Below are 15,367 nucleotides of genomic sequence, written 5' to 3'. Positions count from 1 at the left end.
GCCCTACAAGAGGGTGACAGAAGGGAGGGCTGACTGGGGAATGGGGCAACCAGAATATATGCCATCTTGGAGTGGGGGGGGAGGGTAGAAATAGGGAGAAAATTTGTAATTCAAACTCTTGTGAAAATTAATGCTGAACACTAAAAATATTAAATAAATAAATTTTTTAAAAATAACATAACAAGGTCTAAACATATTTTATGAAATGTGGGGAAGAAAACAATTTTGCTAATGAAGTCATGAAAATTAGCAGGGGCTCACAGGCCAAATTCTAAAGGAAAAGTAATTTAACAGATAAGAATTTCAATTAAAATTAAAATTTTGATCTATAGAATTTTTATTCCACTGCATTAAGCCCCTAATCTTCATTGTCATCAGAGTAACATAGGAAGGGTTAGTAAGAATTAGGAGGGTATGAAGGAAGTTTGTTACTAATTTTGTCTTGTTTTTTAACTTATTCATGAAGATGGATCAAACAACTAGAAATTACAACAGTGGAGTAAAAGTTAAAGAAACTGGTATGGTTTAGGCAGGAGGAAACTGCAATTAGAAAAGGACCAAGAAACATGAAACCTAACTTGAAAGCACAGTGATTGATTTCTAGAAATGTCATTTGTGTACAGAAATAGAGCAGATGGTTTAAACTGAATAAGGATATGCTATATCCACTGAAAGTTATCATTAATGTAGATTAAGTCACATATGAATTTAATGTGTTGAGAACTATAGATTACAGACTTGACAATGCTTACTAACATATGAATGGTGTAAACATTGGCCTTTACAAAAACGAAGGACTCTGACATACACAAGGGATAGAAATTGTGTTGGATTACCAAGGAAGGTTGTAAAATCTCCTTCACTGTAAAGAATAAGTTATACACCTGCCTATCAGAAATGGCTTCTCAGTAGTTCTGCCCAGAGGCAAGGGTAATAGCTGGATTAGATAAAGTCATGAAGTTCTTGTTCCCTCAGTTCATGACTGTTTGGAATCTACCGAACACAAAGTCTAACTATTTACAACCACCAAACAAAAAGAAAAGTAACACTTTAAACAGAAGGAAGAGACCATCCTTTTTTGTTTTACCTTGAAGGGTGTCCCAGTATTTGGTAAGTCTGCTGAGGAAATATCCAGAACAGAGCCGCAACCTCCAAATCGTTCGTTCTGGCAGCCATAAACAACAAGAGGGATTTGTGTGAAAGAGTTAAGGTCTGAAACAGAATGAAGCCAAAGTATGTCTCTACCTCCAGCAAGTCAATTCAATCTAACTGCACCTACATGCAGGGAACTCTGTAGCACTCTGGGATAGAGACAAAGTTTAGAAAAGACGCTACCCTCATAGCGCATTCAGTCTAGTAGGAAGAAAAGACACAATTAACTGTAATTTATGATAAATACATTAGAGAGATATAAAACAATACATTATGAGCTCTTTAGGGGAAAGTTTTCTGTTTTTATTTTTACCAACAAAGGGGATCGGGGAAAGCTTCATGGAGGAAATGATAGGTCAATGGAGTTTCTTGGGGGTTACTGTACCCATATAACACCCATAAGCTGTGAGGAGAATATCAACAATTTGGAGACAGGAGGCATACTGCACACAAGTACCTCACAGACCGAGCATATACAAATGAAAAAGGACTTAAAAACACTTAGTGAAATACAAACAAATACAAAGTAACATGGTTTAAACCAAGTGCTAAAGGAATCAAGAAGCCTACATTTCTCTTCTGGACCCCTCAAATCATTTCATTTCCTCTGACAGGTACAGAAACCTGTGCACATGTCTCATTCTGCACACTGAATCTTTCACCTTTCTATTAGGAGGCAGGAAACATGTTTCAACATTAGTCCTCTGGAATCACAGTTGGTCACTATACTAATCAGAGTTCCTAAGTCTTTCAAAGTCTTTACAATATTAGTGTCACTATATAAATTGTTCTCCTGGTTCTATTCACTTCACTGTGCAACAGCTCATACAAATTTTCCCAGGTTTGTCTGAAACTATTCCCTTCATCATTTCTTATGGCACAACAGGATCCCATCACATTTATAACTTGTTCAGCTATTCCCCATCTGAAAAACACCCTTTCAGATTCCAATTCTTTGCCACCTCCAAAAGAGCTATATTTTTTACACAGTTGGTTAGAATATGTTTTGCTTAACATTAATCCTTTGATCTATCCTTCCTCTAATTTTCCCTTCTTCTTTCTCCCTCTTCTCTCCTATTTTCCTGTTAAATGAAATGTATTTCTGTACCTAGTTCTATCTGTGTTCTTTTGTCCTTTGACCAGTTCAGATGAGAGTGAAGTTCAAGAATCACCCATTTCCCCTACCTTTTTCTCCATGTTAGTATAGACTTCTACTTGCACAAGCCAATTATGTGAAATAATTTCCCCCAACCTTCCTTTCCCATCCCTCCCAGAGTTTTCCTCTTCTTCTCTCCTTACTTTCTTCTAAGATCATCAAGACATAACAGAACCACTCATAGGCCTTCTAAATGGACTCACTCTATGACCCCTTGTGTTGATAGGGTTTGGAAGGATCACCTGTACTATCTCCCCATATTAGAATGGAAGCAAGCTACTTTTGTTTAATCCTTTTGTGATTGTTTGACTCTGGACTCCTATGTGTGAACTTCAGAGTTTTTATGCAACTTTAGTCTTTTCATCAAGAAAGCTTGGAAGTCCTCTATTTCATTAAAGTTCCTTTCTCTCCCCTACATTTCCTTTTCCCCTCACCATGATTATACTTAATTTTGCTGGGTCAGTTATTCTTGGCTGTAAGCCTATATGCTTTGCCATCTATTAATTCCAAACTCTCCACTTCTTTATAGTAGCAGTTGCTAAACTATGTGTGATTCTGACTGTGGCTCCTTGATACCTGAATTCTTTCTTTCTGGCTGCTGGCAGTATTTTTTCTTTGACCTAGAAGTTCTGGATTTTGGCTAAATGTTCCTCAGAGTTTTCATTTTTGAGGATCTTTCAGAAGGTGACTGGCAGACTATTTCCATTATGCTTTCTGGTTCTAAGAGATCTGAACAGTTTTAAAATGCCTTGAAATAGGGTATCAAGGCTTTCTTTTTTTGTGGGAGGGGGTCATAGTATTTAGAGAATTCATTGATTTTTAATTTTTTTCCCCTCAATCTATTTCCTAGGTCAGTGGGTTTTGCCATGAGATACCTTATATTTGCTTCTATTTTTCAATCTTTTGACTTTGTGTTAATATTTCTTGTTGTCCCATACAGTCATTGGCTTCAATTCGGTTCATTCAAGAAATCTATTGCTTGGTCAAGTTTCTGTACCACTTGTACTAAACTGTTAATTTCCTTTCCAATTCTTTCTTCTACAATTCTCGTTTTATTTTGATTTTTTTTTCCTCCAGTGCTCCACCTCTTCAAGGAACTCTAGTTGAACTTGTACCCAAGCTGTGTTTTTCTTTAAGACTTTGCTTATAGATATTTTAGAGTCATTCCCTTCTTCTGAGTTTTTGTCTTGAGCATCCCTCAGACCATGATAGCTTTTTATGGTGAGACTTTTTTTTATACTCACCCTTCTGGCCTACTTTCTGACTCCAGGTTTTATGTCAGGAACAGATTTTGTATACTTCAGGAAGAAAAATCTGGGGTGATCCTGTTGTCAATTTCTTGGGAGTATTGAAGGTTATGTTATTCTAGACTCTCAGGACAGCTCAAGTTGAGGCCCTACAAACTTTCAGTGATATCAGAGTGGCCTGATCCAAAGCAAAGTCTGATCATTGCCCCCTTGATCTGAGTTCTGCAAGTTCCTGATCTAGGTTTGAGTCTGAGCAATAGTAAACTGCTGCTGGACTCAGCCACTGTCAGCTACCTAGAAAGTTCTGCTAGTTCAGAGTAATAGAACTATAGACTTCCCTCTGGTCTGGAATACCTGCCCTGGTTATTCCTCTGAATGCTTCGGATTGGACTAAAAGATGGAAATGATACCCTTTTCTGCTCCTGAGGTCCAAGCTACACAAATACTACTTGCTTCTGAATTTGCTTCTTGCTCAGTATACAGGGTAGGATCCACATCCTCTTCTCACCCTGGACTGCAACCCTTAGGTATAGGTCCCCTTCACCATCTATCCAGGATCTATGACTCAGAACAAGAAGTGAGCAGCAAAACTTCCAGCTGGCACCTGTTCCTACACTGTACACAGGTTTGGGTCCAACTGTGCTAGATTTGGGACCCCTTCTTTGCTGGGAACATAGTTTCTCTCTTAATTTGAATGCAACATTCACCACGTTCCTGGCCAGACCCTGTCCCTAGTATATGCTGATCTCCCTTTCTCTCTTTGCCAACTTGAGATATAAAAATGATTCACTGTGGTTTTTTTCTTGGATTTCCTGACAAGGATTTTGTTTGTTGCATTTTTTAAATGTTTGGAGGAGGATTTTAGGGGGATAGAAGGAGAGGAGCTCTTGGTACTTCATTCTGCTACTCTGACATATTTGAGAAGTGATTGAAAAGAAAGAAAGTGGAGACATTTGGAAAGACATCTCTTTCAAAGAATTCGGCTGAGAAAAGGAGAAGAGATGTGGGGAGATAGGTTAAGGGGGTAGTAGAGTCATGTAAATCTTTTTTAAGGATAAGGAACACTTTGGCATGTTTGAAGGCAATAGGGAAGAAGCCAATAGATAGGGAGAAGCTGAAGATTTGAGAGTGAGGGGGTGATTAAGAATGTTGGAGAAGATGGGAGGGAATAAAATCAAGTATAAATGTATAAGGAATGGCCTTGCAAAAGAGAAATTCCACTTCTTTTCAGAGACTGAAGAAAAGAAGGGGAGAGTAGGAAATGGGGTCAAGGGGTTTTGAGATGGAGACAACAGAGGAAGAAGAAATTCATGTAAATAACCTAAATTTTCCTAGTAAAGTAAGAGGCAAGGTGATAGGCACATGTGAGAGGCTGGAGGGAAGAAGAGAAAGTTCTAAATAGTTCTGTATGGACTGAGATAGGAAATCAATTAGGGAGCAATAAAAGGACTGCCTCGCTGTAGTGAAGGCCCAGTTGAAATCAGATAACATGAAATTTTAAAGTGCCCCATCAACATGGAATATGGAATATCTGGAGGCTCCTGTCATACAGGAAGCTTTTTGTACTTCAGATAATTAAGACATGGACTTACAGGTGGCATCTGGAAAGGGGTCATCTAATAAGAGTCAGAGGAACAAGTGATGGATAGTGACTTCTTACTGAGGGGTACTGAGGCAGTTATCTGTCATCTTGATATTAATAACAGTTGATGTCTACTATCTTTCCAGGAAATGTATTCAGGATGTAATGGAGAATATCCCCAAATTAATGAACTGATGGTTGGTAACAATTTCTGATAATTCATGTGAGGTCAAATGATCCCATGAGAAGAAGCTAAGGATTATGAAGTCCCAGGCAAGAAACCAAAGACCAGAGAAGAATGGGTGGAGTTTTCATTACTGCTATCATTTGAAAATAAGGAACTTCAGAAGAGAAAAGTAGCATTGCAAAGTAAACAGCTGGTTAAAAAAGATGATATCTGAGAGTGGGACCTACTATTCTGGACCACACCTTAAAAAGAGTAATGATCAGCTCTTGCTCTGAAATAGTACGTACTTTAAAAGATGTAACAACATATATATATATATATATATATATATATATATATATATATATATATATATATATATATATATATATATTTATATTTGCCTAGAATCTTGCAAATCCAACCAAGAGGGTTTTAAATTTAAAAGGGAGATGGAAAATGCTATCCACATCCAAAGAAAGAACTATGGAGTCTGAATGCAAATCAAAACATACTATTTGCACTTTGGTTTTTGTTTTTTCTTTCTCATGGTTTCTTCCCTTTTGTTCTGATTCTTCTTCCACAACATGACTAATGTGGAAATACGTTTAACAGGAATGTACACATATAACCTACATCAGATTGCTTGCTGTCTTAGGGAGGAGAGGGGAAAGAGAAGGGAGGAAGAAGAAAAATTTGGAACTCAAAATCTTACAAAAATGAATGTTGAAAACTATCTTTACATGTAACTGGAAAAAAATAAAATACTATTAAGTGCAAAAAAAATTTTAAAAGAGAAGAGAAAGAAAACTGCCTATAGATATCTGTCAGAGTAGACACCACAGAGAATAGCAGCTACAGCATAGGAAGAAAAATAACAATAGCGAGTTCCAGTAATTCACAGGAGTGATAATTCAGGGAGGGAGTCAATAATAAAAACCTATGGCTTCAAATAGTTACACACAAATTCAGAAAGCAGGGGTAATTTTTTTTAAAGTAGGCTAGAGATCCTATATTACGGAGGTATGTTTGAATTCAGAAAGATCACTGAGACTTAGAAGTATGAGACCTATGCCTGGATTTTAGCTATATAAGGGTGTACCTCATTGAGAAGGAAGAAAATAGATAAAGGGGGAGGGGGAACAGAGTAACATTTTAAGCTTAGAAAGTATGTTCACGTGAGGAAATCCAGAACTAGAAAGGGGGGATATGATGGAAAAATTTGGATTAAGATTGACAATGGAAAAATAGGAAGCAATATTATTATGAGACTGTATCATAAACCACCCAAACAAAGGCAAAATAGATGAGGAGGTCATCAAACAAATCATAAGTCTGGCATAGAGTCATGAATTAGTACTGATGGTGGACTTCAATTATCTGGAAATCTGCTGGAACTATATCTTTACCAAAGGCAAGCCAGCTAATAAATTCTGGGCTCATTAATTATGTTATTCTTTAAAAAGAGAAAGCAATGAAGAACACTGTTATTCTGGACCTGATGCTGGCTATCAAAGACAAAATAATTGCTGAAGTAGAAATATGTGAACCATGAGAGAATAAGAGGCAATCCATTTTAGAGTTCAGCTATTAGAAGAGAAGTCATGTGTAATCTAATATGTATCCTATATTTTGTGAGAACAGATTTCAATGGGTTCAAAGAAAGGTGAGGTGCAATCTCATGGTCTAAAATTCTACAGGGAAAGTATGCCCAAGAACAATCAGAATCTCTTAAGAATGAAAATCTGAAGACTCAAACAGAAGAAATTGTAATAAGGTAGAAAAGTAGGCAAATTCTAATGTAGCCAATGTGGATTAATAAGGAATTCATGCATAAAGACAAATATAGAAGATGAAACCAAAGTCAAATAAAAGAGAATGAACACAAAAGAGGGGCACAGTCTATAAGGGTAGTGTCAGGAGTGCTAGAAGACTGAAGGAGCTATGAAAGGCTTTTTTCTCCTGTGTCAAGAACAAGATCAATTAAGACACTGGTCCACTGTCCTAGGAAAATGAGACAATGATAATGGACAATAGAGAAAATATTTTGTTTGTTGTCTCTGTCATGCAGAATGATCTTGAAACTAGGAAGACAGAACAAAAGATAAGTGAGAAGGGTCAAGTCACCAGGCCTGTACATCCCCAAATGCTTAAAAGATCTAGTAGACATGATTGTTAAACCATATTCACTCATCTCAGAAAGATTCTGCGAACAAGAAAGATACCATAGGACTGGAGAAAGGCAAATGTTGAACTGATTTTCAAAAAAATGAGAGAGGGAAGAGTTAAAAACAATAGGCTTGTGAAGGTGACCAATTTCTGACAAATTTCTAGAACATATTGTTAATGGGATGGGTTTTGTTCATTTAGAAAAGAAAGTGATCGCCAAGAGACAGCACAGCTTCATAAAAAAATAGGTCACATTAGACTAACTTCGTTTCTTTCTTTTATTAGTTACTGGGCTGGTAGATCAGGAGAATTCCATAATCATGGTATAGCTAGATATCAACGAGGCATTTTTCAGTCAGTTATGCTATTTTGGTAGGCAGGAAATATAGAAATGTGGGTTAGAAATAGGTATGTTAAATTGGTTGAATGACCATTTTAAGGGCTATCATGGAAAAAAAAAGGATTAGATTTACTCTGTTTGGTCCTTGAGCACAGAACTAGGTACTATGTGTAAAAGTTGAAGAGAGACAGATTTAGGCTTATTTAAGGAGAATTTTCCTAACAGAGCCATCCAAAAATACAATGGAGGTAGTAGGTTCTCAGGGGGTACCAGGTTCACCCTCAATCAAGATCATTAAATGAAGGTTGGATTATAGTTCATCAGGCATCTTGTAGAGGGCAATAACATTTGATTATGTGCTAGACTAAATAGTATTTGAGCTCTCTTCCAACTTAGAGAGAATGTGAATGTTCAAGTCACAGGCCAAAGGCTGGAGATACAGAGAGTAATGACATATTTCTTTCCCTCAAAGCATTTATAATAATAGTTGGCATGAAAAATGAAGATGACCAGTTGTTCAAACACAGTATTCAGGTTCTAACCAGGATAATTTATAATATATTAAATCAAATTACTACATAATTAAATCACTCCATCAAAGAAACCTGGATTCTAGAATGTTTCTTGACTTATTTTGAATTTTTGTACATAGTGAAGGGACACACATCCAGATGCTTCTGTGGTCACACAAAAGGGACAAGACCATAATCTAGCAAAGTCAAAGGATACTCATGAGGCGAAGGGCAGCAGCACACATTATACATGGCTCCACAGTGACATATAACACAGTGTGTTCAAATACTTCTGTAGGACTTTTACCATAACGATGACACCACTCTAGGACCTGATCAATTGCTACCATCTCTGCATGTCGTGTAGCCTGAGAATAGAAAAAATATTTTTCTTTTTATTTGATGTTTCCATTCACTAAAAGCTATTATTATTTTATTTATTTATATTCAAGTTAACAGAAACAACACATCATAATCATTTCCTGTTGTATATTCCCATACTCAATTACCATAATTCCTTCCCTTTGTCAAAATCATGAACAAAGGTATCCAAGTCTTCTAGACCAGCTAATACTAAATTCATTCCCCATATATATAATCATAACCTAACAAAAAAAGAAAATCTGCAATTCCATAAAATTCCACTTGATTTATACCTTTCTTTTAGCCAAGAACTCAAGGGGGAAAATCTATTAAACTCATGTAGAAAAGACACAGTTCAAAAAGAAGAGATTTGAAAATAACGGTTCTGGATATTTCAGGGGAACTCTGAAATTTTCATAAGCTTATGCCCCAGTTTCAAATGTGTTCTTACATTTTCATGATCCCTCACTCTAGTCAAATATATATTTAATTTAATAGAGTAGCATTATTTAACCTATCTTTAGGATAAAACTTTATATACAATACAAATTTTCTAAATGAAAGCAAAGATTTAGTACAATAAATATCTTGAGAACATGATTTAATGTGAATTATAGATATTATATATAACAATTATTTAGAGTATTTGCCAGCAACATTTTCCATCATGTAAGGAGAAAAAGGTTTTACAATTGCAGAATAACAGAATTTATAATTGGAAAGCATCTTAGTGATCATTTAGTCCAATTTCCTTCATTTACAGAAGAAGAACTTGAGACAAAGAGAGATCAAAAAATTTTGACAGGGAAACTAAATACCGTGCTACTGACATGGTATACTTAGTTTTCAGCAAAATATCTGTCAACATTTGTCTGCTTGTGGATAAGACATATATGTGTCAGATGACAATACAGTTAGGAGGAATGGGAACTGGTTGGACCCAAAGATTAGTGAGTCTATGTCAACTTACAAGGAAGAATTTAATGAAGAGCCAACATCCCCTGCGCTGTTCTATCAAAGATTTAAATGAAGGCATATATCAAGCAATTTGTCAATGACACAAAGCTTGTTGGGATACTTAACACAATAAATGACAAAATTAAGATCCAAAAAGATCTTGATAGGGTCAAAAAAAAATGGGCCAAACTGAATGAGTTGTAATAAAGAACAAGTTCTTCATTTGGTTTCAAAAAATCTACTTCAAAAAACAGTTCATGTGAAAAAGATCTGGGAGTTTTAGTGACATGCAAACTCAAAATGAGTCATCAGTGTGATATCATAGCTGATGCAATTCTATGGGGCCTTGAGAGGCATGGCTTGCCAAAGAGAAGTTAGGCCACATCTTTTCAGTTCCTGGCGCTACATTTAATACTGAAATGTGTTCAAAAGGAGGCAGTTAGAATGGTTAGAGATCTAAGCAACATGCCATAGGAGGATCTGCCGTAGAAACTGGAGGAGGAGGGGACATTTAGTCTGGAGAAGAAAAGGTTTATATGGGACATGAAAGCGGTCTTCAAACATCTGAAGAATTGGAGCAGAAAAGAGACCTGTTTTGCTTGCCAGATAGTCAGCCAGTCAACAAGCTTTTATCAAGTACTTACTGTTTGTTAAGCAAAGTGATTACAAAGAAAGACAAATACTTGGTCACAACCCTCGAGGAGTTCATATTCTAATGGAGAAGACAACATGCAAATGACTACAGTGTAAATGGAAAGTCATCTCAGAGGGAAGGTACTGGTTGGGGGTGTGTGGGCAAGTACCCATGAAAGACTCCTTGTACAAAGTGAGTTTTGAGCTGTTATGAAGGAAGTCAGGCCTAACAGGTAATAAGGAAGTACATTCTAGGCAGAGGAAAGATCTAGTAGCAATGAGCAGAAGCTGGAGAAAGATGTTTGTTCTACAGAAAGAAAAGTTCCTAAAAATTAGAACTATCCAAAAGTGAAATGAATGGGCTCCATCAGGAGACAATGGATTCCTCATTGGAGTTGATCAAGCCAAGATAGAATAACCATTTGTTGGGGATGTTTTAAAAGGGATTTTTGGTCAAGTCTAAGTTGGAATAGCTGGTATCTGAGGTTCATTCCAGATCTTAGACTCTGTGATATCCTGAATAAGATATTCTTTTTCTCTATCCAAAATTAGGAGTGGTAAAAGCAAAGACTCAGAAGGTATAGTCTGTTCCAAGTGAGCCTATCGGATTAGCGGTGAGTGGAGCACGGGATAAAAATAGGAATCTACATTGGTAAGTCATAAGATATCACTTGTGATAAGTGTTGAAGAAGAACCCTTCTGACCTTTTTTCCATTTTTTCAGAAAATTCTGCTAATGTGGATATTACAGAAGGATAAACAGGCATAATACTCTATTCTCAGGGGTATCATAATAGCGGTAATGAAATGTGGGATGTAATAGTGGTCTGAACCTTGACATACAACACTTTGCCTATTTACATAGTGCAATACAAGTCACCCTGGGCAGACTCAAACTTTCCCTGATAATTACTGAGTAGGAGAATTCTGTGATATGGATTTTTGGAGGACCAGATTTATGATTCCACTGATAAAAGGGAACCACTGCTGAGGAAACTCCCTCTATCAATACAGATTGCCATCTGTTCTGCAAAATAAAGTCTCAGAGGATTGCTTATGTATAAATTAAGGGAAGAAAAAACTAAGTATAGAAACCTTAGTTCATATACAGAGACATATTCTAGATAGATGAATAGAACTTAAGGAATTCTACAGAGAGCAGTAATCAAGATGGTACCAGACAGAAGGTATAGCATCAAAGGTATTGCTAGAGGATTTAGTTCATATCATTTATCTGCTCATTGTACTGAGGGTGATGTGTATAAAAAGTGTCTTTATCTGAAAATTCATGACTAGTATAGTCCAGAAATGGAAAAGAGATGATGTGAGAAGGACGACCTTACAGTGAGAAATTTTCCCTCAGAAATATGTAGGCGATCTTGGTCACAGTGGGAGTCCAACACAAAGAAGTAAGGATTTCTACCAGACTAAAATGACATCATATTCCTGAATCAGAAGCAGGGTCATGGCAAAATATAATAGGAACAGAAGAGAGATCGAGTGTAGAGATTATAAGAAACAACCTGTTGGCCAACCCCACTGGGATCCCAAGTATTTATGTCACCAGACACAGTAGGCAGCACCATATTGCAGCTGGGTAGCTAGATGGCTCATAGTGTGACTTGGAGTCAGGAAGACCTGAGTTCAAATGCTGCCTTTAGATACCTTATGTGACCTTGGGCAAGTCATTTAACCTCTCTATCTGACTCAATTTGTTGATCTGTAAAATGGGAATAATAGCTCCTGCCTCACAGAGTAGTTGTGAGGATCAAATGAAGTAACATGTAAAGCACTTTGCAAACTGTTAAGTGCTATATAAATGCTAGCTGCTATCATTGTGATGACGATGGGCATCGAAAGTCTCAGGCAGCTGTGTGTGTAAGGCCTAGAAAATATCCCTGTGGCCCACCAATGAGCTGTTGTGACAAAAGTGGGACATACAGACATAAGCAGAGGAGCAGGAACCTATCTGAGAGCCGCTCTTCCCTTTAGTGTTGTGTTGATTTGGGAAGCAGATAACTGGACCAACTCTGTCAACCTCTGCCCACTGCTGGTGGATTACTGCTAACAAATCTAGTTGAGGTTGGGTGGCTGCAAAGTTTACAATCTATAGAAGAGCTTGCTAAGGTGACTGACTTGTTAGTTGTCCAAATTCAAGCACTGCGTTTTGTGGTTTGTCTGGTTTTTTTTTCTTAAATTGGGTATCTGCCTGCAGATATGATATCCAGGAGCACAAGTGATACTGAACTTGAAGCTACAGACAAATGATGGCCTGAAGCTCTGGTGTTACTTGAGCTGCAAGACAGTAAAGGAGGACAGCTCTCCCTGAAGATGGTGCCCCAAGAGGAGAGAGGCAGAGCCAAGAAGGCAGAGTAGCAGGAAGAAGTATAATTGAATTCTCTCCCAGTCCCCCACTCCTCCAAAAAACAATCTCCTTTTAAACTATCTAGAAAAATGCACCAGAACAAATCATGGTAGGGAATCCAACAAAAAAAAAATCACAGTGAATCACTTTTTTAGCCCAAGTCAGAATAGGAAAACTGAAAGAGGCTTCTGGACCCTGGGGAGAGGATCTGGCTAGGAGTAGGCCAGAGCGTAGAGTGCTCCAACTCAGAGAAAGGGTGCACACCAGGGCAAGAGGAGGTACCAGATCCATGCTGGGAGTAGAAACATATGCCAACCGGCAGCTTTGCTGCTAACAACCCATTTTTAGGTCATAGATTCAGGGCAGACTGAGGAGGGAATCTACACCTAGGAGTGGTGTGCTGGGAGAAGCAGTCAGAAGACAGGATAGGAATAGGAGCCCTATCCTGCGCATCAAGCAAGGTACAAATTCATAAGTAAGCAGGAGCAGTGTGGCCTGGATCCCAGCAGCTGAGCAGGGTCTCGTTTCCAACTTTGAGCCTAGTCTGATGCCTGCAGAAGAAGAACTAGGATAGGCTGATAGGGGCTGAGTCCAGCAGTAGTCTACTGTTGCTCAGACTCAAACCTAAGTTAGAAATTTTCAGACCTCAGACCAGAGGGACAGTGATCAGATTTTGCCTTGGATCATTTTGGAGCACTGAAAGTTTGTAGGTCCTCAGTCTGAACTAAACCTCAGAACCTGGAATAACATAACACGTAACAGAGCAAGTCCAGACCTTCCTTGCAGAAGTACGCAGACCCTAGCTCTAACATCAAGTCCATACTCAAAAAACAGGCTGGAGTAATAAGCAAATTGAAAAAAAATCCCACCATCAAAAGCTATCATGGTAACAGAAATGCTCAAGACAAAAATCTAGAAGAAAGTGACTCCCAAACATCTGCAAGCAAAACCTTAAAGAAAAATACAGCTTGGGTACAAATTCAACTAGAATTCCTAGAAGAGATGAAGCAAGAATTTTAATAAAAAGTTTAAAATGAAAGCACTAAGGGAAAAAAATGGGGGGGGGGGGAATGAGAGCTATCAAAGAAAGAACTGGAAAGGGACATTATAGATTGGTATAAGAGGTATTGGCCAAGACTGAAAAAATAGAAGAAAATATAACCACAGCAAAAAACAACTGACCTAGAAAACATAAAGAGGAGAAAAAAATTTAAGACTCATTGGATTTCCTGAAAGCCATTAATAGAAAAAAAGGGGTCTAAATATCATATTTCAAGAAATCATAAAAGAAAATTACCCAGAACTCAGAAAATGAAAATAGAATCCATTGGTCACCTAAAAGAAACTCCAAGGAACAACATAGCCAAAAATCAAGAGCTTTCAAGCCAAGGAAAAAATACTGCAAGCAGCTAGAAAGAAAGCATTCAAGTACCAAGGTACCATAGTCAGGATCAGCAGCCACCCCTACAAGGAAAATATAATCATATTGGCAGGGGAGGTGGGGAGGAAGAACGGACTTTTAATAAAATAAAGGACTTTCAATTATTCCTGAAGAAAGGATCCAAGCTTTGGTGTCCCTCTGCTTCAGATGGAACTGTGATTGAAAATAGCATTCAGAATTCCCACTTATGGGGTAGCTAGGTGGCCCAGTGAGTAGAGCACCAACCCTGGAATCAGGAGGACCTGAGTTCAAATTCAGCCTCAGGCACTTGACACACTAGCTGTGTGACCTTGGGCAAGTCACTTAATCCCAACTGCCCTGCCTTCCCCCTCCAAAAACAAAATAAAAACAAACAAACAAACAGAATGGATGCCTGGAACAATATGCCTTGAGATGCCTCACTTCAGAACCTTCCTTCAAAACTGCACCAAATAACCTGACACTGAGAGTGACAAAGCTGTGGTGAGAAAGTGGTAAAAAGCAGGGATGAGGGCTCCAAGAGATCAGAGGCAAAGGAACTATGGGAGATAAGTCTCCTGCGGGGATAAAGCATGGAAACAGCTCCCTTTCCACTGCTATCACCTATTACAGCATAGAGTCCTTTAGAGATTTTCTGATTTTTACTAATACTAACAAAAAAAGGGAACTGGAAACATTTTGGAGACGAAGTGAGGCTGTAAATGCTACCTAAGAAAGGTGCTTGCTTCAGGTATGGTGGGGTAGGATAGACATTGTAAGTTGGATCACATGCAAGAAAGGTGAAAGACCCTGGTAAGAAGCAGGTTCAGCTGCAGATTAAGGGGGTTTTCCTTCCCTCTTCTCACACTTTCCCTCCTGCCATTGCTAATTTTGCCACTGCAGATGTCACCAGAGAGCTGAACACCGAGATGGAAAAACCAGGATTAGAGACTGAGGGTGCTAGGCAGCAGTAGAATTTACAGTAGTAAATAGGTACAGAAGGAAAGATGAACTCCTGCTCTGACCAAGCTGGGGTGACATTCATATGTAAATGACATAAATAAGTCAGATGTGAATTCCATAAAGTGGGATTTTGCACTGCATTTTTCCATTGGGCTGGAACCATTACCATATTTTTATATAATTACAGCTTTGAATAATGCAGATTTTAATATGTGGGAACACCTCACAGGATTTACTATTCACATTAATTGAGACTTTGCATTTAAAAAAAAAGGTCTGTCAAAATGAAAACGCCACTAAAGCATAAGAATGAATAAGTGGATGTTTTTCTTTTAAAAAATTGATTACATATACTCCCCACTTT

The 15,367-nt window shown here is 37.9% G+C and overlaps 1 protein-coding gene across 1 annotated transcript in view; it reads right to left on the bottom strand.

Moving 5' to 3' along the window:
• ADAT2 (adenosine deaminase tRNA specific 2) overlaps window positions 1-15,367 on the bottom strand; it is a gene marked incomplete at its 5' end in the record, with an annotated part of 40,221 nt that overhangs the window by 6,236 nt on the left and 18,618 nt on the right. Inside the window, 2 exon segments of the mRNA XM_036768226.1 lie at window positions 1,088-1,194; window positions 8,542-8,692. Of these exon segments, the coding sequence (XP_036624121.1) occupies window positions 1,088-1,194; window positions 8,542-8,692 (258 nt within the window).

The sequence above is a fragment of the Trichosurus vulpecula genome, chromosome 7, assembly GCF_011100635.1.
Source record: "Trichosurus vulpecula isolate mTriVul1 chromosome 7, mTriVul1.pri, whole genome shotgun sequence".
NCBI lineage: Eukaryota > Metazoa > Chordata > Mammalia > Diprotodontia > Phalangeridae > Trichosurus > Trichosurus vulpecula.
This window is presented reverse-complemented; position numbering and strand designations above follow the sequence as displayed.